At 35.7% G+C, this 26,947-nt stretch overlaps 4 protein-coding genes across 6 annotated transcripts; 2 read left to right on the top strand and 2 right to left on the bottom strand.

Moving 5' to 3' along the window:
- Positions 1 to 1,747: 1,747 nt before the first annotated feature.
- Positions 1,748 to 4,857, top strand: LOC109150328 (nuclear transcription factor Y subunit A-10-like). Of its 3 annotated transcripts, none has more exons than XM_019298226.1 (6): positions 1,748 to 1,895; positions 2,375 to 2,637; positions 3,286 to 3,386; positions 3,481 to 3,549; positions 3,695 to 3,832; positions 4,177 to 4,857. In XM_019298226.1, exons 1-6 carry the CDS (start codon positions 1,807 to 1,809, stop codon positions 4,480 to 4,482), a joined length of 966 nt encoding a protein of 321 aa, XP_019153771.1. In that variant the 5' UTR covers positions 1,748 to 1,806; the 3' UTR covers positions 4,483 to 4,857. The 3 variants fall into 3 exon arrangements, with proteins under 3 accessions (XP_019153771.1, XP_019153778.1, XP_019153787.1); XM_019298233.1 differs by having other exon boundaries at positions 1,752 to 1,895; positions 4,180 to 4,857; XM_019298242.1 differs by having other exon boundaries at positions 1,811 to 1,895; positions 2,380 to 2,637.
- Positions 4,858 to 4,873: 16 nt separating this feature from the next.
- LOC109150317 (putative deoxyribonuclease TATDN1) lies at positions 4,874 to 8,270 on the bottom strand. Its single transcript, XM_019298215.1, has 12 exons — positions 8,145 to 8,270; positions 8,012 to 8,032; positions 7,805 to 7,905; positions 6,961 to 7,018; positions 6,816 to 6,859; positions 6,631 to 6,711; positions 6,334 to 6,404; positions 6,080 to 6,190; positions 5,847 to 5,929; positions 5,515 to 5,731; positions 5,283 to 5,366; positions 4,874 to 5,178 (listed from the first exon to the last, which is right to left on the bottom strand). Exons 1-12 carry the CDS (start codon positions 8,164 to 8,166, stop codon positions 5,100 to 5,102), a joined length of 972 nt encoding a protein of 323 aa, XP_019153760.1. The 5' UTR covers positions 8,167 to 8,270; the 3' UTR covers positions 4,874 to 5,099.
- Positions 8,271 to 9,905: 1,635 nt separating this feature from the next.
- Positions 9,906 to 11,413, top strand: LOC109150350 (syntaxin-121-like). Its single transcript, XM_019298252.1, has one exon. The coding sequence runs from the start codon at positions 10,313 to 10,315 to the stop codon at positions 11,228 to 11,230; it is 918 nt and encodes a 305-aa protein (XP_019153797.1). The 5' UTR covers positions 9,906 to 10,312; the 3' UTR covers positions 11,231 to 11,413.
- Positions 11,414 to 12,299: 886 nt separating this feature from the next.
- LOC109150310 (trafficking protein particle complex subunit 8) lies at positions 12,300 to 26,947 on the bottom strand. Its single transcript, XM_019298205.1, has 28 exons — positions 26,589 to 26,947; positions 26,332 to 26,426; positions 25,615 to 25,714; positions 25,226 to 25,330; positions 24,926 to 25,088; positions 23,807 to 23,927; positions 23,617 to 23,679; positions 23,343 to 23,423; positions 23,142 to 23,230; positions 22,892 to 23,042; positions 22,060 to 22,146; positions 21,106 to 21,225; positions 20,908 to 21,036; positions 20,689 to 20,786; positions 20,274 to 20,397; positions 19,564 to 19,671; positions 18,040 to 18,181; positions 17,289 to 17,399; positions 17,056 to 17,116; positions 16,588 to 16,663; positions 15,594 to 15,779; positions 15,394 to 15,504; positions 14,902 to 15,066; positions 14,658 to 14,816; positions 14,124 to 14,357; positions 13,765 to 13,935; positions 13,402 to 13,508; positions 12,300 to 13,190 (listed from the first exon to the last, which is right to left on the bottom strand). The coding sequence occupies exons 1-28, from the start codon at positions 26,749 to 26,751 to the stop codon at positions 12,659 to 12,661; spliced, it is 3,852 nt and encodes a 1,283-aa protein (XP_019153750.1). The 5' UTR covers positions 26,752 to 26,947; the 3' UTR covers positions 12,300 to 12,658.

Below are 26,947 nucleotides of genomic sequence, written 5' to 3'. Positions count from 1 at the left end.
ATTTGTAAAAAAAAAAATACAGTAGAATATAATTTTCATTTATTTTATTTTCTTCTCTTAATAAAACTAGGACATGTGATAGTAGTTTTACCTTTCATAAGTACACGTATTATTTTCTTAAATTTTTTGTTACATTTTCCTACTAAAATCATTTTTTAATGTTCATTTCTTGGTGTACACATATTAGGTTCTTTTTGCATTTGACTAGTGTGTTGATTGTGATATAATCAACTAATTAATAGATAACCAATAAAAATAAAGACTTGTAATATTATATTAAGAAGTGGATTTATTGGGACGGTTGATAAGTGCGCTATTGATATAATTATAAACTCTACGAACATAATTTGAATCAAATCCAAATTAGTCTCATTCTAATAGAGATATGTGATGTATGAAACAAAAAATAAACAAAAAAAAAAAACAAAAAAGAAAAAAAGAAAAAGACAAAACAAAACAAAACAAAACAAAACAAAACAAAAAAAAAAAAAAACCTATATTGGTGAAAATATCTTTTATTTTTATTTTGTTATTTTGTTTAATATTGAAAAACAAAAGCAGGTTAGATAGATAAGAATAGAATCTTTCGTGGGTTCACAGCCAAATGCTATACTATCAACATATCAACTCCATTTTAATATGCCTTTAATTAATTAATTAATTAATTAATTAATAACATCACTCCATAAACATACAAACAATTGAACAGATAATACAAATATATGATGAACTCTATCTTATTACATTTATATTACTATTCTGCGTGCCTAAGTGTATGTATAGACAAATGGTAATGAATACTTGCTTGAAAGATAATGCACATTATTTTCTACACAATAGATTTTTATTTTTGAGTGATGACAGAAACTCAGAGTGTATGCATTGAGTAAATCACGTTTGTAATTGTAGCTGGTAAAGAAAGAGTAAATTAGTTTAGATTGTTCATAGCCGATCGGTTTAAACAAGGTTAATAGACCGTTCCTAAATCAAACTTGTAAATATTTATATTTTAATAAGATAGATCTATTTTTTAAAAAGTAATATATTGAATATTTTAAAAAGAGCACGTCAAATATTGTTAGCTGGTTAATTTGTCTTATTCAAGGGAGAAGAAAATTAAACACCCCCTACCCCCCACCCAAAAAAAAAAAAAAAAAAAAAAAAGAATGAAGAAGAGGAAGACTTTGCAATAAAGCAATCTTTGATTGGCCAGTGTCGTGTACTCGTGTAGTTCCACTACACTTGTAGAAAGCTATCTCTTTCTACTCCCTGCTCTCTCTCTTGCTTTTTTTTTTTTTTTTATTCTTCTCTCAAATGGTTGAATCCCCAATCTCAAGGGCCTCCAACATTTTAGTTCCACAGATCATTTTAGCTTATGTAAATCACAATGACTTCAATGACTCAGCAGACAAGGCCAAATGCCGGTGCGCACAAATGATCTGCCCACTTTAGACATAATCTCAATGGCTCAGCAGACATGGCCAAATGTCAATACCACAGCTTAGCAAATATGGCCAAATGCCAGTGCCCATAAAGGATCTATCCACTTTGGAGTTTGGACATAATCCCTACACTACCGCTGTCAAATTAGAACCTTATTTTCTACTCCCAAATACTACCTACTGAACCAGTATTACTGAATGATGATGGAGAAATTATTGTCTCATGATATGAGTAATTTTATTGAAAAAAAAACTTCTTAATATGAATATGACTGAATAATATTAATGAGAATTATATTTTACCCACTTCATCCCTCCTTTCGGGACTTCTTTGAAATTATTATAGAGACATGGCTCCTAGCATATGGGCTTTGTCTCACTGACCGCCCAACAATTTCGAGATTACAACTGTTATTCCTCCTCGTTCTCCTATACTATACTATACTATATTGGGTATGTATTATCATATTATGGGATCTCTGTTAGCTTCTCTCCTCCCTCAGCTCATTTTCATGAATCTTTACAGCTTTGTCTTCTCCGTACATGACTGGTTCAAGCTACAGTAGTGGAGTTAATTTGATCCTCTTCATTTTTCTTCAATTCCCCAGCTCTCTGTGCTTTGATTTTGTATAATATATATAATAGCTCTAGTCTAGGTAATTAAATTAAATTAAATTAAAGCTTTTGTTTTTATTAAGAAAACCCATGTTTTTATTAGCTTCTTCTCTGTCTACTTGTCTTTCTTCTTTGCTACTTCTGTTAAAGAACCGGTTCATCTTCTTGTGAGTTTATGTGGATATATGGTGGTGTTTTCTCTTGGCTGTTATAGTTTTAAGCCCTTTTATACTCCGATCCATGATTAATTTGTTCGTAAATATTACTGCAAATGTATTAATTTTGTAGGGTTTTTGAATTTTTATTCATGATTGAAGTGCAGGAAGTAGGAAGAGTTTGGTTCAGAAAGCAGGGAAGTTATTTATGACTATGCAAAGTGTGTTTTCCAAGGAGCATGAAGGGATTGCTCAAAATCCCATGGTGCCATGGTGGAGTGTGGCTCAACCAACTGCTTATGATGAGACTTTGGGGCAGTTGAAGGATGCATCTGGGAACCATAAGCAAAGTGAAGGTGAAGGAGCTTTGGAATTGGAGCAATCACTGTCAAAGGGGATCCCACCTCAATTCACTGTTTTTTCTGGTAAATTCTGTCCTTTTTTCCAATGATTGGTGTTTATTACATAGCTCATTGTGGTATTTGTGATTTTGAAGGCTTTTTGTGTAAATGGAGAACATTTGCATGAATCACTTTAACTTGAACTGGCAATAACTGCTTCCATTCCAAATACCAAGAACAAATCATGCTAGCTTCCAAATAAAGGAACCTGTACCAAAAATTGTGGGTTTGCATAGCTAGCTAGAGTGACCAACATTAAACTCTAAATCATGGTAACTCGGTTGAACACAAAGGCTAGACCTTTGCTTACTACGCACAAGGAGCCCCCTCACTTTGAGAGGTTGCACCCACACTGTCGCTGGTAAGACTCGATCTCGGGTCATTGTTATCAAACTTCACCCCTGTGACCAATTGAGCTGCCCATGTAGGCAGAAAATGAGATATATAGCTAGGGCAATGGTTGTCATAAATGTCTGATCAAGTGTGTGTATGTAATGGTGAAGATGAGGGGAGCTAGTGTATGTAATGGTGAAGATACCCTTTGCTGGTAGCATAATACTGTTATCAAGAAACAATCTCATCAAAAGACAATATGATAGTATCATCTTGATGAAAGTTATATATACTAGTATTTGGACCTTTATTTATATTTGTAGTAATTTTGATCTTCAGGAAATGTGACAAAATTTCCCCAAGTTGAGGCTACAATCTCTGTCCAGCCAACTAGTACTGAATATCGAGGTTCCTTTGAGCTTGGATTCGGTCAATCAGTGGTAAATCGTATATCCATTGTGTCATTAACATTAACAAAGGAATCTCAGTTTCTTCTTATCTCTTTTGGCTTGCTTTTCTCTTAAAACTGTGTAGGTTTATGCCAAGAATCCCTACAGTGAGCAGTGCTATGGAGTTTATTCAGCTTATGGACCTCAAGTTGCAGTATGTCTTCTTCTTCTACTAATGTTTCGATTTAGTATGCTTAGATCCATAAAAGTTCACTGATTTTTGTCACTTTTCTGGGACATAAGTTTTGATTTAGTCTAAATTTCTTGCAAAAATAGACTGACTGTGAAATGATTCTCAGGGGCGCATCATGCTGCCGCTGAATTTGAGCTCTGATGAAGGCCCAATATTTGTGAATGCGAAGCAGTACCATGGGATAATGAGGCGCAGGAAATGCCGAGCTAAGGCGGAAATGGAGAACAAAGTGAAACCCCGTAAGGTAGAAGTTGTTCAGTTGTTTTAGGCAATGTTGAAAAAATCGCTAGGCGCCTGAGGACCGCCTAGGGCGCCTAGGCACGATTTTTGCAACAGTGGTTTTAGGATCAAGTGCTTACCACTATGCTAAAAGCTATAGTTAGTAGCAAATGCGTACATTTTCAAGAGGCAGGGTGTTGGACTTGGCCTTTCAGGCCTCAGCTCTACAATCTCCCTTGCCATCTGGTGCTAGACTTGACCTTTCACCGTCCTCTGCCCAACAAGATGTCTATGTAATACTACTTCAATAGCCTTCTTTTATGTGATTGCATAACTTTGGTTTGGTTTGGTTTGGTTTGTAATGTTAAGCAGCCATACTTGCACCTGTCGCGCCATCTCCACGCAACGCGGCGCCCCAGGGGTTGTGGTGGGCGCTTTCTGAACACCAAAGATGTGAAGGGCGCAACTGGGAGCAAGCGCAAACGTTCAGAGGTCGGCAGCATGTTTGACAGGGAAGATCCCGAGGATCATCATCGCCCTCATCCAATCAACGCCCATCTCCACTCATCTCTTCGGGCTTCGCCAGATATGATGATGAACACCGGTCATGATTTTCTCATGGCTGGTAAGTGGATGGCTGCAGCTGCAGATAGCTGCTGCAACCTCAAAGTCTGACAGCTTAGGCTGAAAGATGGGGTTAGTGAAAGACACTAACCCTTTTGTCATTGCAACCAAACCCAGAATCTCCGATTTGATCATATCATTTGGTTGCAATTGACAGGCAACTCATTCTTGGCTATCATATAGGCAGTTCATCCTTGGCTTAGGTGCATTTAGGCTGCCTCAAATGGAAATGGTTTGGGGCACTTTGGCCTAAATGCATTTTGTTTACATACCATACATGACCCATATGTGCAATAATAGATCATGAAGATCTGTAGGTTGAATTCAGTATTGCAGACATAGACTGTTGTGTTTATTATACATGTACAATGTATTGTGTAATCTGGTTTGGTGAGTGTAATATACTTGTGTGGAAAGTATGTTGCATAAAGGTTCTTCTTCCTAGATCAAAAACAATTCTTTATTGCAAAATATGGCAGAAAACAATCAGTAATACATGCCCAGTTCAAGTGAAATAATACATTCATAATCTGATAATCTACAACATATCCATGATAAGCAAACTGGGGTTTCTCATAATTTGGGACTGAATTTGAATAAATGCGGAAAGCTCTTAGAAGATGCAACGATTACCAGAAAGCTTTTGCAAACAAATGCGGAAAGCTCTTTCACACTGTTTTGTCACTTTTGTGGCTGCTAGCAAGGAGTGCTTCTGCTGCGGAATCCAAATCATGGGGAAAGAAAACCCTGCAAAAATCCATTGCCATGTTAGAGAAACAAGTACGAAATTTCCCGACACTAATTTCTGGGAAGAGAATCTTCTAGGGAGTCGACTACACAGATTCAATCACCTGCAAGTATTGTGATACAGTGTCTTGCTCAAATTCTCTACGTCAGCAATGCCTTTAGCACCAGCAACGACCTCAAGCACTTGCCTGCGAGTAGTAGTTAGTTATTTTGGAGAAACACACGGGTGAGCCAGAACATAGGAGGAGCGATGAAACCAAGCATCCAAAGATGTGTAAATGTGTAAAATAATGAAAATTCTATAAGCAAGATGTGTACTGACACTCGGTTACTCACCTAACCATACAAGGCTCGTTGCGACCTTTAACGATACATTCTTCAGAATGCTTATCTTTTTTCTTAGATGGCCACGAAGACTTCACAAAATGAATCCCAGCATGTGTGTTCTTGATTTCACAATACGGAGAATCTGTCTCAATCATCATCCTATCAACAGGAATACCCTTTAAAACCTCAAGGTTCTCGGCAGTCTTCAGAGAGCAACCATTAACACCTAATAAAATAATCCAAGGAATAAAAACACTTATGCAGAAACTCAAATTTCTAATATGTGAGCAGGATAGGTTAAAAATCACAGCAAAAACGAAGGGAAAAACCCCAAGATTTACCTATAAAAAGACTATTGAATGAAAGAAGTTTGTCTCGATCTTCTGAACTATCTGTGAAAGAGTGAACAACCCCAGCACGAAACCTGTAAATGATAAAGATGCTTCAGGTTTGCAAACAAAACTGGCAATGACAATTGATTATACGATGCTTATCCATTATTAATTCTGCTTTGGATCAACCACTAACACCGAAAATTCATATTATGTCTTCTTTCACAAGTAAGCAGTCTTACTTATCCTTATTCCTTTCTATTATGTCACAGAAATCCTGAGCAGCTGCTCGCATGTGAAGGAACATTGGCAGCTTCATCATATATGCTAATTCAAATTGCTTCTCGAAGTACCTGTTTTAAAAGATCAAGGAAGGCAAAGCTAACTCAATTAAAGAGGCACAATGAAATCCGAAAAACATATGAATGAAATATAAAGGTAGTACAACCCTTTTGGTGTTGCCAGGGGGGAGGGGGGGTGTTACTGATAGACATACTTCTTTTGAATCTCAGAGGGGCAGAAATGAAGCCTATCATAGTCCAATCCACATTCGCCAATGGCCACCACCTTACTTGTAGTGAGAATTTAGCACCAGTAACATGAAACGGAATACGGGGGATAAAAAGCTGTTAGGATGTCTTCATTTAAAATAATTAAAGTACAGACGAAAAAAAAAAAATCGAGGATAATCATCTATTTTATGTTCACAATCAATCTGCATGAAGATCCCTTCTGAACCATGCTTTCACAATCAAAAGAAATTTCTTCTTACAAGCCAGAAAATAGTGCACACCTTTCCTTTCTCTACTCCCTCTTTAGCAAGTAAAAAGAGTTCTTGAAAATGCTTTTCTGGGTCCCCACTCTCATCAAATTCCTGAATGAACACATCAGAAGAAAATAAAAGCATGTCCTACTATACATAAATAAAAATAAAAAATAAAAAATAAAAAAATTAGTCAAGAACAAAACAAAACTCACTTTGCATCTTGTTGGGTGCACTCCTACCGTACAGAAGAGTCTTGCTGCCATAAGTTAGTTTTCATGCTTAGCTACTTCATGGCATAAATAAGAATAACTGAGAGAGGAAGTTAACAGAATCAATATAAAGGATGTAAAGGTAGACCATCTGACTCTGCAATTGCAAGAGCTTCCTTTGATTCCTCAAGTGAGCCACCAGTAACCTATAACATAAACACACACATAAATAATAGTTTATCATCATACAAATCAAACTTAATATTCATCTTCCACAAATCAGAGCTAGTGTTGGAATAGAAGAAAAAATGTATATCCCAAATGTTCTCTCCTTAATAGTTAGTACAAAAACCAGAAGAACTTTCCTCAGCAACAGCTTAAAATAAAACTTTTTGGTTTTTTCAAACAGAAATATTGCCACACTTTTTTTTTGTTTCACAAAATCTGAAAACAAAATCAGGAAAAATACACTACCAAATGGAACCTAAATTGCAGATTTATTTACACTCCAATTTGGTGGTATGCAGACGAAAAGAGACCATGAAAAAAAAAAAAAAAAAAAAAAAAAAAAACGATATGGTCTTTTCTCCTATCTACAAAACTTTTCACACGATTTGCAAAGACAATATAGCCCTAAAAAGATGATAATCTCATGCAGATGATGTATTTCAGTACTTCTATGTACCAACACTGAACTCTTTGTGAAGTGAAGTACAAACCTAAAAGAATGTCTCAAATATGTAGCCAGAAAAAGGAACTAGACAGGTGGTGTAAAATTCTTTCCATTTTCCCTATGCCCTTCTTTCACGAGTTTCAATTTGTCACCTAAATGTTCAACTCAGTATCAAATTCAAAATGTATTTCACCATTTCTTTCACTCTCAACAATAAAGATCTTCTCTTTCCAGCATTTTCTCATTGAACAAACACCATAAAACTTCAAACTCTATTTAGCAAACAATATGACAAGCGATGGAAGTGAGAAGAATTTACAATAATCCTATCAACCCCAGCAGTCCAGGCACGCTTCAAAACAGCTTGAATATCAGCAGCATGGTATTGTTTCCCATTGTATATTCCTTTGAACATGCTATCTGAATTGCAATAGTGATTCCATTCATACAGTAACACATAAAGGTTCAGAAAATTTATTTTTTTTTTAAAAAAACGCATTTAAGAGTGGCTTTAGAACTCACTGACCTGTAAAGTTGACTGCAATATCTGTTTGATTTGAGAAGTAAATAAAAAAAAAAAATGAGGCAGAAATATTAAATTATTAGATATTTGATAAATAGTGGAAAGAAATAAATGGAAATGAAGTGAGATTAGTTGCCTATCATTCGCATCGTCGCCATGGTAGATGCTGCTTCAGTTGGGAGCGCCGATGGCCGTCGTAGAAGGTTTCAGTGACTTAGGTCGGATTTCGACTTTCGAGGGGTTTTTTGGACAATTCCGTGGATTTTATTTTTTATTTTTGATATAAATAATTGTATTATTATAAGGCTAAAATGGGAAACGCCCCTGGAAAATAAGGAGATTGCGGGTTGAGCCCGAAAACCAGATTAGCTAGCCCAAACTGATTTCGGACCATCAAGTTGACATAGTTTGGGTTCAATACTCGGTATATTTTAGAATGAGTTAATATCCAAAATCGTCTTCGACTATAGTTGTTTTTCTCAATTTCGTCCTAAACGACTTTGATGACATAATATTGTCCCAGACTTTTGTGTTTCGCTCAATTTAGTTCCAGACTTTTGTGTTTTTGCTCAATTTAGTCCCTCATTTGTTATTATGTCAATTTGGTGTTAAATAAATAGACAATTCAGTAATTTTAATATTAGCATCTCTTTACTCATAGACATGTGAACTGCGAGATCCCTTTTTTTTTTTACGAACTACTCCCAGAATTACTCCTAAAACTGTGAATATAAAATTTGATTTGCAGGTCCGGGAGTAATTCTGGGTGTAATTCGTACAAGAAAGAGGAATTTCGCACTTCACAAGTTGAAAGTAAAGAGAGATCAATATTGACATTACTGAATTGTCCCTTTATTTAACATCAATTTGACGGAATAACAAATGGAGGACTAAATTGAGCAAAACACAAAAGTCTGGGACGATATTAGGTCACCAAAGTCGTTTAGGACGAAATTGAGAAAAACCCCTATAGTCGAGGATGATTTTGGATATTAACTCATTTTAGAATGTAGGACCAAATTGACTAATTATGCAATTCTACCTTTTGCATATGTTGTATCAAATTCAAAATTGCATTCACATCTTGAGTTTTGATAATTTATTTTAGTTAATACGAATTTAAAATGAAAGCCTGAAATGTTAATTCTTACAAATTTTATGTGAAGACTAACCCTCTCACCAACGCGTCAAATAGTTTACAAATAAGTATAATTTTAAAACCTTTAAAAAAAAAGTATAATTTTAAAAATTATCAACTCAATAAGATTGTAGGCTTGTGGCTATGTTAAAAAAATAAAATTAAAATTCGTCTCTATTACTCCTTATTAATTAATTATGTGACAAAAATGAACATATTTTTGTAAATTTGATGAGATTAATTATTTAGACGCGTAAATCTACTTTTAATTACTTGATTAATACCAGTAAACTTATTTGATGTGGCAATGAAGCAGCCTGATCTTGAATTCACATTTCTTAGTTCATTGTGTTTGTCACTTTACGGCATCTAATCTAAAATTATAAGCATAAATGGTACCACTTTGGTATAGAAGGGAAGAATCTTCTATAGACTTAAATGACAAAACTGGACTGTTGTTCCATAGGCATCAATCATACCGCTGTACCCATTTATTGATTCACACAACGCAGTAAATTCCACTCCAACAACTTCATTATTCATCCCATCATCTTAAGGGAGACGTTGAACTGTAGGCTGTAGCCCCAAACAGTACGTGTTTTACAACTAATAATGACGGCTTAACAAAACAACCTTGTACTGTGTAATTACTACTAAACGCGGGATGGATGGATGGCCTTTCCCAGAAACTTCTTCACTCCCTGTCCTGTCCTGTCCTGTCCGTTAGCCTATTCATCGACTCAAAATTTACATATGGTAAGAGATCTCCAGATCCACTCTTGACTCTTCTTCTTATATCTAAAAAAAGAAAAAGTCGTCTCTTTCACCTTAGTCTCTGTTGACCCTCTCCTCCCACCCTCACGGTTACGGCGATTTCTTTGTTATTTTCTAGGCCCCCAGTCCCCACCATTAATATCAATTGACTCTTCTCTGGTTAACAGAGTCGTCGCCTTACCCATACTAGTCTCCCAAGTGCCAAGTCGTAGCTACCATTTCTTTCTTTCTTTCTTTCTTTCTTTCAACAACCCCACCCCACGCCTATCTATCTGTATTCCGGTCAGGAATTCATTGCGCGCTGATCTACCAGATCATCTTCATTTAAGCCTCCAATATCTTTTCCTTTTTTATCTTTTAGAGGATTATTATTATCAATCTTGAAAGTCAAAATGAATGATCTTTTCTCTGGGTCTTTCTCTCGTTACCGAGAGGATGAATTGAGGTCGAATAGCAACGCCGCTTCCATCGAGATGACCGCCGGCACCGGAGGAGTCAACCTCGATAAGTTTTTTGAGGATGTCGAAGCCATCAAGGACGAGCTCCGGGAACTGGAGAACATCTGCGCCCGTCTCAACGCCTCCAATGAACACAGCAAGACTCTCCACAATGCGAAGCAGGTGAAAGATCTACGGGACAAGATGGACAAGGACGTGTCCGTGGCGTTGAAGAAGGCCAAGTTCATCAAGGTCCGCCTGGAGGCGTTGGACCGGTCCAACGCCGCGAACCGGAGCATCGCGGGGTGCGGACCGGGGACCTCCTCGGATCGGACCCGGACGTCGGTGGTGAACGGGCTGAGGAAGAAGCTGCAGGAGTCGATGAACCAGTTCAACGAGCTCCGGCAGAAGATGTCGGCGGAGTACCGGGAGACGGTGCAGCGGCGCTACTTCACGGTGACGGGGGAGAAACCGGAGGAGGCGGTGGTGGACAGGCTGATCTCCACGGGACAGAGCGAGACGTTCCTGCAGAAGGCTATACAGGAGCAGGGGAGGGGGGAGGTGATGGAGACGGTGCTGGAGATTCAGGAGCGGCATGAGGCGGTGAAGGAGGTGGAGAGGAGTCTTAAAGAGCTGCATCAGGTGTTCTTGGATATGGCGGTGCTGGTGGAGACGCAAGGGGAGCAGCTTGACGATATAGAGAGCCAGGTGAATAGGGCTAGTAGCTTTATCAGGGGAGGGGCACAGCATCTCCAGGTTGCCAGGGAGCACCAGAAGAGTAGCAGGAAATGGGCTTGCATTGGAATCATCATCCTTCTCATTGTCATCTTGATCATTGTTCTCTCTATCCAGCCATGGAAGAAATCAAAATGATTGCTTTTCCTGTTAGTCAAAGTCAAACCTTCCTTCCTTCCTTTCTTGCCCCACCCACCCTTTTAATTTTTCATTTGCTTTTTCTTTCATTTTCATAATTTTTGTTTTTTGGATGGTTGGTTTATCATTATTATTACCATTTCTTGAGAATATTGGATAGTCACTATTTGTCAGCTTTTACACTGCGCTATCTTGTCTTTTGGTTCATTCCCAAATTATTGTGAACCGTGGTCCATACAGCTCCACGGTCTAAAACGATATCATTTAATTTTATAGTATGTGTTAGAATAATGAAACTTCTGAAGTAAGATAATATATTTTTTGAGTTAGAATAATGTACATTATATTTTAGAATAAGGTATATTATGAGTTATAAAAATATATATTACACTGAGTCGTGTAAAAATATTACACAAAATGATATCATTTTTGGACTGTGACCCACGCATTAAGTATTACCTGTAAACTAATCAATCCTCTACTGTTTTTTCTTCTGCAAGTTGTTGATACTCTTGGCCCCATGCCTCTATCAATGACCTCAGCTTCGATATAATTTTTCAAAAAAAAAATTGAATTTCTTTTTCAAAGTTTAATTTAATCTCCCTCATTTAAATACTAAAGTACCTTACTCCAAAATGACATTAAGATTACATACCTATATATAATATATTGTATCAAATTTATTTATATTACATAATAAGTTATCTGTAAACACATTGAGGGTGTGTGATTGTTGTTATTTGGTTGATAGGTTTTTAGAACACTACTATGGGTTTCAAATACCCCATTAATTGAAAAACTCATACCCAAATACAATAAGATTTTCATTCCTTAATCATTCTCAAGCACTATTATTAGTAACCATTCTCATTCCACCCTACTACCAAACATGTTAAATATTTTCACCAAAACACATTACCATTACCAAGTATTTGATACCCATTCCGATTCCTATGTGCGAACCAAACACACCCTGGATGTCATTTTGAATAAAGGTACACAATGCAATGATCCATGGTATAATTTGCCGGATTAGATGGGCAAAAAAACAACATTATACACTGGCAAATGTCCATAAATAAATTTCATTAACTTCAAACCTTTGACCGACAATAGTCTGTAGCAAGCCAGCAAAAATTCAAGGATGGATTAAGGTACAGAGACCAGTAAAAGTCGAATGAAACCTCACACAAGCTAAAGCAGTGGATGTGGATATAGTCATGTCATATAGATATATTGGCCCTCAATGGGCTCCAGGAAAGAAAGAGCATGTGTTCCCCTCTAAGGTCAAAAGAATGTTTTCTCCTAATATTTGGGTTTCTGTGTATGTACATTGAAACTTTCTGATGTACAAGCTGAAGGTACAAAATTACTGCAGACATCTTCTCCACTCTTATTGATGGGGAAAAAGAATTGTTCCAAAAGTGTTCAATCTTGTGGTAGCACGGTTATGTAGTATGGATGCCCCTCGCAAGTCCCGGATGGTCTCAATACATCTCCTTTGTCCCCTTGATCACCGGAAGATAAAAAACTCCAGTGTAGCAAGTAGTTTGACAGCTCATATGTCCCAGGAGAAAACACGGTAATTTGAAGAGGGATTTCTGTAGAAGATAATGGCTTGAGTTTAAAATGAGTCCAACTTGAACCTGACCACATGAAAGCTGCAGGACTCTCCGGCACGAGTGTCTTTGGGGCTCGGGGGATATCAGATGTAACTTTAACGTCATTCATTTGTAACAAAGCATGCCAGCCCACTTCATTACCGGAAGCTGGGGATGCACTGCTCGCTGAACTGAGATTGGCTGAAGAATCCGCAGGACTAACAGAAACTGATACAGGGAAATCTGAGGAGTTATGGACACTCATTGTCAATTTTATTTCACAGAAAGCAGCAGCAAAGTTGTGTGTTATAGTCAGGGGTCCATCCAGCAGCCACCATATTGGGCTTGTGCTCATCACTCTACAAAATACAAGAGAACTAAATTACTTCTTTGGGTAATAAATTATCCTATCCTATTCTATCAAGAAAGATAGTGTGTCAACAATAATAACAAACATATTCGGTAATTCACCACCACATACATGAGATTTAAACAGTAAAATTAGGAACTGTTGAAAAACCATGCTATAAATATCTGTTTAAACATAAAAATAATTAATGGGATACTTGCCTGCAATAGCACGCATGGTGAGTGAAAATATTCAGAGAGTTTTGCCCTGATTTGTCATCACTCTGCTGTCGGCACAGCAATATGAAATCAACCATATCTCGATGCTCCTAATTGAAAGTGAAAAAAATAAATAAGACAATATATTTATTCCTTCAATGCATCTTATGCAAAAAGAGTAAAAGATTAATAGGTTATTACACTCAGAATGTTGTAAGAGCAGAAAATAGAAAAACCTAGCGGGGTTAAAAATTATTATCTATCACAGAAACTTTTGTAGTGGGAAATTTGTCATATGTTGATACATCCAAAACAAATCTTTCATTTTTTTTATTTAGCTAAAAGAAAACAAGTGAAAAAGAAAACCTGGCCTGGCATTCCATGGTGAAGCCTTTCACAATCGTGAAATTCAACCAATGGAGATCTGTAGACATCAAGCAGTACTTCACTACTGGCATGGTTCAGTTTCACATCTGCTCTTTCTGCAGGACCAAGAGAAGCAGCTCTCTCCTCTTCAGTTACAGGTTTTCTGCAATTCTGAAGTCAAAAGGGTAATGAATTTTAACGAAAAGCAAAAGCACGTAAGCAATAGAGTAATGACAAACAAATATAAAGTTACTATTAACTTAAAGTAAACTATTTACAATTAGACCCTAAACATAGATAAAACACAAATAGAGTATATCAGGCGCAATGTATAAAGCACTACAGATTGCAATACCAACCTTGAGCTTTAAAAAGTAAGAGACAGCTTGACCAGCAATTAGAAAATCTGTTGAAATGGCATTATCAATTGGCTCGACCAATGACATCTCCCACTTGTTTCCAACAGATGACAACTGATGAACCTGAAAACTCTCTGCACTAGTCCTATTGACAACATCCATCCGCACAAGTAGCTCTTGTAATTTAGAAGGACGAGGGCTGATATGGAATGAGACATCTAATGATGGAAGTACCTGCAAAAGCCAATAAGACATCATACAAACAAAGTGGTTTGAATTGCAAGAGTAAAATTTCAAATAAACAACTTGCAGTATAAAATTCCAAATTAACAGTTGCTATCAGAAATTTTAAAAAGAAATTCAGAAATTTATGGTCACCGATCCAGATATTATTTAGAGGGAGAAGAGTGTGAAGCTGAAATTAATCTTTTATGACCTCATGCAAATGAGAACACCAGACTCTGCAGTAACATTTAATGAACTTGGAAAATAGATACAAATAATACAGCCATCAGCATTCAAGACAAGACAAACCTCCAAATTAAATTGCATGCGCAAGGTACGATATTTCATTACGCTTGTCGTATCTTCCATTTCATAGTATATTGTTACATACAATGAAACATTTCCAGGAGCAGCAGCTCTAAGCCAAAGAGGCCACGAGGAGGGTGTTCCCTCCATAATTACCATGTCCTGGAAAATGAAATTAAAAACACACAAGGATGAGGAATACATCCCGACTTAAATAGCTGATGCAAAACAATAGTTTAAGATTGACCTTAGGAAATGAAAAAACACCATTTGATGCTTTTTTGGTCTTTGATTGTATGTAATTTTCAGTGGATTCAGTTCCCTTCTCCAAGCAAACAGGAAATTCCATGTTCGTAGCTTCCTTATGACCAATTTGTAGAAACCTTGGAGGGCTGACCTTCATCTTTAAATTCTGTCATAACATATGTAGGGTTGTCATCTATAATCTATAATCAAATAAAAGCAGATTCATACACGATACATCCATGAGGATGCTCAAATGTTACATCAGATTGATCAGAAGCTCAGCACATTCACATGGCAGTAAATGCAGAAACATTATACAAACAAGCACTAATAATTATATATACACAACAGATTTATTCAAAAATAAAAATAAAAACTTCTTCAAAAGTAAAAACAATAATAAGATCTTTGCATTCCAATATGAGCTCTTTAGTCTTGACTCCTAAAGCAAACCTATTCCTATCACAAATGCTGTAATAGGGGATGCCCATACCTTCACGGGAATTTCACATGGATTCCTTAACTCTAAAGTGATAGGCCGCAAGTCTCCCACATAAACTGTTTTAGGTAACTGATGAATAAATGCTTCAAGCTTAGGTAGACTCTGCATATTGAGCAGTAATTGCCAAATTGTAAATGTTAGTTTAATAGGCATGTACAGCATGAATTACGGGCATTAAATAGAGGCAGAACCTTGATCACTAAGAATTGCAGATTATCAATCAAACTACGCTTAGATTTTGTTTTAGCTTTTGCAACTCTTTTCCTGGTTAAATCAGGACCAAATTCACGGAATCCAGCCACAGAACCTGACAATTTCCACCGCACACCAACTATCTTTAGAGTGCCTTCTGTTCTGGGAGTAACATTCAGTTCTACCTGAAGAATAAAATTCAATGGGATATTTAGTAGCGGATAATTATTATCATCCTTCAAAGTGCAATTAAGAAGAAATAGCATTTTCTGAAGAAACTAATGGACCATTAGTATACTGGAGGTGCTAGCCATTTAGGATATGATGTCAGTCAACCAACTATATTAATATATACAATCACCTTCATAGAGCGGGTCAGGGCTGAGGAATGACAACATCACTATGAGATGTATGTAATGTATGACAACTTAAAAATGGATGACAATGAAGACATTGTACACTGTATAAGATTAAGAAGACAAGTTCTGAGGTCATGTATATAAATACATGCAACATTAAAGGACGTCACTTATAAGTAGCTAACTTATGATAAGCCCATAAACAACCATGTTAAAACCTTGATAGAAAATATTTCCCACCCACTCATCTTATACAATATCTGCATTTGTCATATGATTATTTTTTGTGGTCCGTTGTAAAACACTTCCTTTCATGATATTTAAACATTTTATTCAATACAGAAAATAAAAATACATTAGAATTAGGAGTCAACCTGTATTGCTTTCAAGTAAGGTAGCACAAGAATTATTAACTAAGATTCATAGTTTTGGGCTTTAGCTAACATTCTATAGAAAGTAGGAAACCAAACAGCATATAATCAGTATTTCTTTTGAGAGTTGGGAAGTCACCCGTAAAATTTCAGTCATAAGATCAAAACCCATATTAAAAGATCAAAATTTAGACTCAAAAACAATATACAATCTACCAGAATTATATGCTAGGAAATAGTTTGTTTGTGAACGAACAACTAACCACAGTAGTTTCACCTCCTCCCAGCACAACGTCAACCTCAGACAATGTAAATGAAGATGTGACAGAGTTGAAGTCCCTGAAATCACCAATCAACATTTCCAATAAGCATAAGCAAAATAAAAACACAACTCAACTAAGCCCTAATTCTTGTTAAAAATAAACGTCTTTAAATATGTAAGACATAATTTCTGGGGGACTTTTCGCTTTCAGAGGTAGAGTCTTGAATCTTCAGCTTATCTAATAGCCTATATAGTCTTTCTAGTTGTATATTATCTTCCCTTCCTCTCATATCATAGCTTCCACATCTTTGACAGGGAGTGGATACTACTCACCCACCAAACCTTCAAATCCTAATTCTTTCAAACCTTTATTTTTCAACAATTCCAATGAGCAAAATAGAATACGAATTACAAAGAGCAAATTGCATGGAAATCCAAAGCATACATTAAGAAAGATTCATATACATACCTGCTAATGACTGACTGGTTAGATTCCAGGTCATTCTGATGACTGTTTACATTTTTTACATCTGCACTACCCAATATAGTGTTAATGATGAATGGAGAAAATTAGTTCATTAAGTTAGAAATAAAGGGAAAGTCGAAATAGATATAATTTGACCATCAATAAAAATAAAATAAAATGACTAATGGGAGAGTGAAAAGAAAAAGGTAAAAATAACTTTCATCCTAGTGACTTACCAGAGTCAGGTGCATTACTTTTCACAGAATGTTCACAGATGAGAGAAACATTGGATATTGGTATAGCTATCTGAAGTGGGTTTTTGAATTCAACAGCCACTTTAATTGCCTCTGTAAAAACATGAAGCGAAATTGAGAAAAATAATAATGCCATACTATTGGTACACATGGGAAAGGAGAAAAAATTAGAATTATATAATGCACATGTTAATAGAAAGGATATAAAAAGACTTGAACTCATGGATACCTATTAAGAGAAATAATAAAACTTTTACACAAAATAATATATATATATATATATATATATATATATATATATATATATATATATATTTAAATGAGTTGGTTTTATATGGTTATTTGCAACTTCTTTTAAAATTGCTAAATTGGCACTATAATATGGGTACTGCAGACAATATACAAACACTAACCTTTACCTACTTGTTATTTTGTGTGAAAGTTTTATAATTTCTCTTAATAGGTATCCATGAAGGTGTAATTTAAGTTCAAGTCCTTTTATATTCCTTCTTATTAACATGTGTGTGTGTGCGCCAGAGTAACCTACAATCACTGCCATTCTAAGGATAAAAAAGTTGGCATCTTTCAGTCTCTGCCAGCACATCCAACATCATTAAACTAAAGTAGACACTTCAAAAACTCACCAAAACATTTGTCAATAAAAACTGCACACCATAAAAAGGTCAATTGCACAAGAAAGATAACAATATCTAAAAGCATATACTAGTTTTACCTCCAGCAACACAGATATTTGATTCTTTAAACTTCTTGGGCAAAATCTTGGATTGCAATTCCAGCCAGTTACTCTTACCCGTGGACAGTGATGGAATCATCTCCTCCTCCAATGACTGCCACAAACTTTCTTTGACATTGACCTATAAGTTTTGCAAAAAACAAATGGAAAAAAGAAAATAGCATTATACTTGGAAGTGCTAAGTGACAAAGAATATGCAAACACTTCAGTAATTAGAAACACTACCTGTCACCAATAAGGAAGGCAATGAAGAGATGAAAAGTCTAATAAAGAACAGACTACTTATAATTGAAGAAATTGATGGTAAGCTAATATAATCAGGCAAAATTGCAAGGCCAAAAGAAGCATGTAACTAATAGAGCACTACAGAAAGAATATGTAGGAACTCCAAACCCCCAAGTTGGAGTGTTCTTTGGTGTCTCTGCAGGTTTTGAAATCACCTTGTTTCTAGTTAAAGGAAAGTTCACTTAGAAGAGTATGGGGCATATGAGTTGAAGAGAAAAGACCCATAATCATTTAACTTTAAGAAGAATAACTTATCAATACAATTAACATTAGATAATGCAATATCACAGAGAGGTCCTGCTGTTACTTTTTCATCTTAAAGAAGCAAGAATATTTATACAGGTCCAAAGTCATTCAGGAGTATCTAGATTCTAGAAGTGAATGCAGTCTTTGGGCAATTTTAAAGCTATAGGCAATATTTGAAAATTACTTTGTGAGATGAATATATGATCCAAGGAGCATACAACATAGAAATAAATCATCTTGGAAAATCCTTCTATTGTGCTGAGTGGGCACTGAGGAAAAGCAGCCATAGGCACCAAATACAGGACTAACTGTAACCAACATGGACATTGTTTCAAATGCTGTGAGTGCTCTAGAAATCCACAAATTATCAATATGATTCAAACCCAACTCAAAAAATACATACTGGATGGATATTGAAATGCAAGGGAAAGTGTTCTCTTTAAAATCATTAAATGATCAAAATAATGTGGCTTCATTATAGGCAATATCAGATAAGCAAATCTCAAGAATACAAGTAACAACGTACAACTCCATAAAGAGTATAGAACTGTTATTCTTGATGATACTCAACTACTTGAACATGTCAAATCTTAAGCAGTTTGAATATATTCTCTGACAAAACTAGGCACACAACAATGAGAAAAGACAGCATGTCAACATTCAACAACTAAATGATAAGTAGAAGGCAAAGAAATGGAATTAATAAGAGGTAATGATAAAGGCAATGGAAAATAGAACTGCATAAACACATAAAAGCTGCATACATGAAAATACATAGTATGGCACTAACATTAGTATTCACTAAAATGGTATGTTTAACCAAACAACAAGCCAATTGATGCCATCCACCAAGTGCTAAATGTATAATCAACTATGACAAGATATAGACTAGAGAAATGAGAGTGGTAAAATGGATTATAAAGGTAAGAGTCTTTAAAATGAAGTGATAAAAGAAATGCCTTATTGGCTTACCGCTGTATGTGATGCATAAGTGCGATGATCCGCAAAAATAACTTTGATTGAAGGGATGTTGATCACAGGTAACTTAAGTGTTGGAACCTCAAACGTTTTCCCTGTTTTCTGTGTAACTCAAATAAAAATAGTAAACAAAGAAACCTCTACTGTTTTGCTTCACAAACTCAATTCATTTAAAAAGTAAACATGAAAAGACATGTGATATGGCTAGGTCTAGTTGTCTAAATCAGATACATATAGAGGCTAACACTAGACTACTACATTGCAAATAGAAAATATTTTTCAAATATTTGAAACCAGAAGTGGTATATGAAGTTGATCTGCTCAACCCCCTTCCAGTATCTTCTGTTCTACTCTACAAGAGGTATGAATGCCTTCTAATCTCTAAGATGAAGGTAACCACACTATCCTGCATTCCTTCTGCTTTCTTTTTAGATCATCATGGTATAATCTTTTGAAACCTGATTCCAGTAAATATGTTTATCAAGCCATTTCCCCTTTCTTCTAACTATGTTAACAAATATTAGAGTATAGTTCAATGCCTGAATAATTGGCAGTTCAATTTACAATATATAATGCAAATCTATTCTGGTCCATGGTGACTTAAATTGGATGTAAAGCAGACAATAGCTAGAAGCAGCCAGCCATTTGAAGAGTCACAAACAGGAATAGCATTGAGATAAACTGAGAAGATAAGCAGTAACAACCTGAACAACTTGAAAGAAGTCCCTCAGGAATAACTCTTGTGTTGTCTTGGATTGATGACCACAAGCTAGGACTTCTAGGATGTTTTTTATTGCCACATCATACACCCCAAGGACAGCAAACCATCTGATACCATGAGGATATTAACATCATGTAAATATTCCATCGTTAACTAGTCAATCCTTTTTCATCAAAAATAAAAATAAAAAATTAAGAAGCAGAATTCTTTGGAAGATCCAATACAAGCCATAACATATCCAGTAAAAGAGCAAACCAAAGATACTACGGTGCTATAAAAATGAGGGAACCAGGCATCTTAATCATCAACCTACGCTCATTTGCATTCTCAGTAGACGGGAAAATGGACTAGAATTAGCTAAAAAATTTATTAGTATTAGAGATATCTTAGTAACTTACTTTCCTATGTGGAAATGAACATGATCTCTAATGTGACTCCAAGCAGTTCCTTGAAAAACGGAAAGAGCAGCTCTGTATGTTCGAATAGCATGCTTTATCTGATAAAGGAGACAACGCAAATATTTATGGTCTAGGTTCCAGCTCTTTACACGCTTCAACATCTACACATGGTTGCAAATGTGTGTTTATATATGTACATGATAAGATGAGAGAAGAAACCTGATCACATTTCTTGTACAAATCTCCAGAAAGAATAAGATGGAAGCCATATTTGCGTAGCATTGGTGGAGAGGAAAACAAGTAACAATACGATGCTTGCTCAAGCATTACAGCTGAATGCAGAGGTTCCTGAAAGGTGCACCTTCAGAATAGCATACAGCATTTATCTCTATTATGTTAGCATAAACTGGGCATTACCTCACCAGAGATTCGAAAGTAAACGCTAGCAGCCTCTTTATACTCATCTCTTGCTTTCAGCATTTCCACCCACCATAGGCCACACCGTGTAGCATTTCTTTGACCTGATGGGCCAAGTTTCTGAATTTATTTTTAAAAAAAATTAAAATTAAAACCATCAACATTAAACATCCACATCCAAAAGGTAAAAACTAAGACATGGAGCAAACTCGTAACTTTTGTGTTATTTAATATCTTATTGTCCCCAAATAGTATATGCTGGTTCACACAATTTTTAATAAGAACTGTTCCCTTACTCATAAATAAGGCATATTCATGCGTTCATAGCTAAAGTGGTTACAAAGAAGGTAGCATGGTAGCTGATTGCACATGGAGGAACTCTACATCTACAGGTCATCTACAACTTTACCCATTCTTCCTTATAGCAAAAAGATAAAAGAAAACAAAGATCCTTCAAAATACTGTCTGTTCTTGTCGTTTCTAAAAAGGAATAAAATGCAAAGAGGAGCATAAATGTTGCAGAAGCAAAGTATTTAAACCAAGAGAAAAGAGACGCCAGCCAAGTTGGGCTACGTTCTTTTAGAAGATATCTCCACCTTGATTTATAAGCAATAACTACGTATTGAAGTTCATATATTGTAGTCACAAGAGTAGTTTGACGTTCAATTGTTTTCAGATTATTTAGCTTCATTAAGTGACTTATTTCTTACAGTATGGAAATAGAAAGAAACTGCCAATCTTATGGGGCCAAAATCTGGTTCTGAGGTCAACCATATGTGTTTGCCCCATGATATAATATTACATTATTACCTCTTTCCTTCTTGTATTTCATTGGGCAGACAATGGAAAGTGAAATTTCGAGGACAAGGAGAGAGTGACTCATAGCACGGTGTATTTTACACAATAATGTATTACTCCATAATATTCACACCAGAAAGGAAAAAGGCTACGTACAAAATATGTAGTAAAAGCATTCTCCATGCAATATTCAGCATCCTTTCTCGACTGATCTAACATGAAGTAAGTCAATCCCATCATCTCCTAAAATATAATATAAAGAACACAGTCATGAAAGATGAAGATGCATAAGCAAAAATACCTATCAAAGAAACAGATGCATACACAAATTTTAAGTTAATGCCAACATTTAAAATTAACATATTGTACTTAGAAATTTGTAATGTGTATGAATGACTACAGATAACAGCGCATCCAGACACTTATTCAAATTATGGTCCAACAAAACTTTTCGTAACATGCAACTAACCAAGTTCCCAATCAAAGTGAAAAAGAGGAAAGACATACAAGGAAATTAGATTAATTAACGAGTTTTGGGTATCTTTGCTAGTTTGCTCTCCAAAGTAGCTGAATAAAATGCATACTTTCTAGTGATAGCAAAGCATTAATAACAATTATCTGGTTCATAAAAGATTTAAGGTTTATTTTCCCTGGTTCATCCCATAAAAGAGAACAGAAAGAAAGTAGAGAGGAAAGAACAAAATAAAGTGAGAGAAGGATAGTTAAATCCATTTCCATAGTTTTCAGAAAATGAAATCCAAAAAAATAAGTAATTTGCAAATAACTATATAAAAACTTAAAAAGAGTTATTATTTCCATATTCAAGTGCAATTTTCAATGCAGTGAATAGCAGCCGTAGCAAATTGATAGTTAACCCACAGCTCAGACCACTATACACTACACTCTTGGATGAAAGATTTCCAGCAGACAATCAACAAATATATGATTATGCATAATCACAATCCAAAAATGTAATATCAAGAACTACCTGAACTCCAGCATAGTGTTTCCATGCTTTGTCAAGCTTATAGTCTGTGGAGAGTAGTCGATAGTTTGACAATGCAAGTTCATAATCATGCAACATGAAAGCATAATCACCTAGCACCCTAATTTGTGATTCAGTGGAGCTGAAAGTATACCTGTCCAAGCAATTATGCAAGTCAATCATCAATCAGTAATGTATAAAGAAAAATAAAGGGCATACAATTATGCAGCAAAACAGAATAGCATAACCATACGCTGTCTGATTTTCAGCTGTATCGTCTTTCCCTTTTCTCCACCACAAGTTCTTAATTTGGTTTCTGAAACCTTTTCTTGTTGCAGAAACCTATATGTGGCATAAAACAAACAACCCACAGCATAAGCAAGAATATTATGATATTCAATTAGATAGTCAGAACACTTTGCACTGTATGAAATCAGAAGTTAGGAAGAGGTACCTGTTGATTAAGATTACGAACTTTTTGTTCCATATGAGGGATGATATGTTTGGATGACAGATCATGCATAACATTTTTCAGCTGCATATTCAAAAAGGGTTACTCACTTCATAATGACATAACTTACAAAAGCAAAAACCCAAAATTAAATAAATAAATAAATGGTTGATATCATAGTGAACATGTATATGTTTGTGTACAATGACTTTTATCCTTGAGATATTATTGCAAACTGTAGGCTATAACAATTTGAAAGAGGAGGTGGAGAGGGTACCTCATCTATGTCATCAAGGCTGAGAAAGCTACCAAGTTTCTGGCTACTTGAAACATCATTTTTCTGTCGGAGGATACAAGCAAAAAATTTCATCCCTACTTAACTTGTATATAAACAAACAAACCAAAAAGAAAGTGTATATAACTATATGTTAAACGAATTGAGCTATAATTAGTCTTGATTAGCTTACACTAGATGCCCATGGATTTTCAATATGATCTGCTGATCCATCAGCTGAAGAGTTAATACACAATAAATGGCAATCATTTGCCCCAAATGTGCTTCTCATGTCTGCCAGTATTTTGGTTGCTCTGCAAAGAAACATGAATAAAAATAACCATCACTGTGCAGCATGAACCTGGGTTCAATGAGTAAAAAGACAGTTGCCACAAAAGAAACCAGTGCATCAGAAACAATGTTTTAACAACTTCTGAAATGCATAGGATTAATACAAGTTTCCTTATTCTTTTTGCTCTTTCAAAAAGTTCCATAATAATTAGCAGTCAATTTATAGATATTGGAGGCACATTCCTGAATGCTTCAAGTATAAGATTGCTACAAGCTCATATGTGCTTATCTTCCTAGCACTAGTAAGAACTGCAGTTTTCTTCTTCTTCTTTTTTTCTTTTCTTTTCTCAGAATAAAATAATCTTATTGTTAGTTGCTTAGTTGGTTCAGGAAATGCTCTCTCAAAGACCTAAGAAGCCCCAGCTGAGAAAGCAAATTTTAATTCATACAGAACTTCAGTAAAATTAAGTCTTCAATCTTTTATCATGTAAATCTTATATCTAGTTTTCTGTATAGTGATAAGTTTTTTGAGTATTGTCCACGGCACTACAGCTTTGAATCGCAAATTTAAACCCAGAATAGGAAAATACACAGGAAAATCCCGCAGATAGTGAACTCAATTTTCCATTAACACAGAAACAACAGTTTATTCGGGAATGCTCAAAATCCGTGACAAATAGTACCATCAAATTTCATTTACTAATTTACTTTATTTTTCAGTACCTTACATTTTCTTTTGGTGGGCAAACATTCTTATTTTGCTCAACAATAGTGTCAACTGTCAAGTAGCTAAAATCTAGCAGATCAAAAGCTAATAAAGGAGCAATCTCTCTCATAATAAAAGGTGTTCCCTCACATGTATAGAGATCATGAACTTATCACAAAGGTGTGGGCTTATCCATAAACACACAGCCACATACATATATACAATCAGATTGCGAAAGAGATGATCTCATTATTATGAGTTATTAAGTTATATTAATTCCCAAGCAATTCCAAAGCAAAGGAATCAGCAATATACTTTTCTGATGTGCCATCTTGGTTATCATGCACCAAGACATAATGCTTGAAAATCTTTGGGTCCATGGCACCATCATTTAGGAGTGAAGGCAACTGACTAGTGTTGAAAAGATCAACGAATTTCTTGATAGGATCTTCATCCTTCGAAGAAACAGCCAAAAGACCTAATGGATATTCACAAAAGTGCGGCATGTCAGAAAATGAAAAGCAAAAGCACAACAAACTCTATATAATAGAAAAAGAGGATTGTTTCTAGAGTGGCAGCACATAGACAAGAACAGGTGGGTGGGGGTGGACTTACATGCCACAGGATGGTCAAAAGCTTCATGCTCTGAGAAGGATACTGTGCGCACTAGCTCTCTGTTTAAAAACTGAAACCATGATGGCAGGAACTCAAGTTGAGAGGCTTCAATTGAGCATCAACAGAGAATCAGTCCATATTCCATAAGAATGCCACATATTTAGTCAGGAACATCATCTTTTAAATCCAAACTTTCAATAGGAAACTAAGTTCATGGTACAAGAATCAAAAGAAAAGAAACAAGCAATTAACTGAAGACACCTTTAATTTGGAAAGCACAGAGTCAATAGTTTGTGTTTACTGTGCTTTTCAGAATCACTTCTTCAGTATAATGTACCAGAAGTGGTCAGAACGGAGGAAAAGGATGATTATAGGAAGACAAAACTTACAGTTTATGATGGTCTCAATTTTTGGTGGGTCTGAGCAGAATTCTGAAAGATCCCTGTCCCCAGCATTAGTTATGACTTGTTTTAATCGCTCCTTTGCAGCCTAGTTAAGCAAAAATCAGTTATCAAAAAAAGACAAACCATAAATAAGACAAATCATTTCAGAAATCTATTTAATGCTATAGGGCACAAATAGAATGAAAATGGAAATTTTAGCTTCTTGTGGTGTTTCAACAACTTCCACACAAGCACCAGGACAATCAGAACAACAAGCTTGTCAGAGTAAGCTTAAAAATAGTGTTTCAATGAGGTCACGGTTTTTGAACCGATATATAAGATTATAAGGTCTCGAAGTTTAATCCCCGTTCCACTCATATAGTCATATATACCAAAAACAAACAAGTGACGGTTATGGTTTTTGAAAATCGTATTTGAGCTTATTTTCTTATGCTATTCCAATGAGATTATCATAATATCTTCAAAAGCCATTTGAAATGGAAAATTCATATAAGTTGTTTTGAGCTTATGGAAAAACACTTATAGGCCATAGGACCAAATAAAAAAAAATCTAGCTTAAGGCTGAGATAATGAGCTAGTAGTAAATTATGAGCTTGTATGCGACTTGAATCTCAACAAAGCAAGTAAAGTTTAGGGATGACAGTACATATTTGCATAGAACAGTTTAACTACTTTCTATGGAATTTAAGCAATTAAGTATACCTCTATATTAGGCTGCCGAATATCTGATGCATAAAACAATCGCAACTTAAATTTCTTCAACCTGTAGGGTTGATCACTTGCCGTCCTCACTGGCACTGTATCGGAACAATGATAAGAAATTCAATATTAACTAAACACATAATTCTCAAAGTGGAATTGATAAAAAGTGCTCAAGCTTCCAAGTAATGATATTAAAATGTACAATGAGAAATGAATTTGAATGTATGTATGTATAGGTGAATGGAGAGAACGAAAACCATCAATATTGTTGAAATTGCAGAAAGGACTGAGCATTTCAATAAATGAGATTCCATTTTTGTCGCAGGATTCCTCGACGGGAGGGGTGCGAAGGACCATGACAGCGGGAGTGATCTCATCCAACAGCATTCGTCCAAGTGTGGAATTCGCCGGATCCGCCATCGCCGGTGACTAGTGAGTCGCCGACTCGAGGGCTCTCACCCGGGTGGACTTTGTTTACCGGCTGGAGGGCGTTTTCAGTTGGATTGTGAACTTGTAATGCACAGATCTCTGGTTCTGTGCTGTTCAGTAGAAAATGCCGGGAGGTGAAGGAACTAAGGAAACCACAGCACTGTAGTTTGGAAATTGAAAGTAAGAT

Source organism: Ipomoea nil, unplaced genomic scaffold (assembly GCF_001879475.1).
Source record: "Ipomoea nil cultivar Tokyo-kokei standard unplaced genomic scaffold, Asagao_1.1 scaffold0268, whole genome shotgun sequence".
Taxonomy (NCBI): Eukaryota; Viridiplantae; Streptophyta; class Magnoliopsida; order Solanales; family Convolvulaceae; genus Ipomoea; species Ipomoea nil.
The sequence above is the reverse complement of the archived record's forward strand: the minus strand, read 5'-3'. Positions and strand labels throughout refer to the sequence as shown.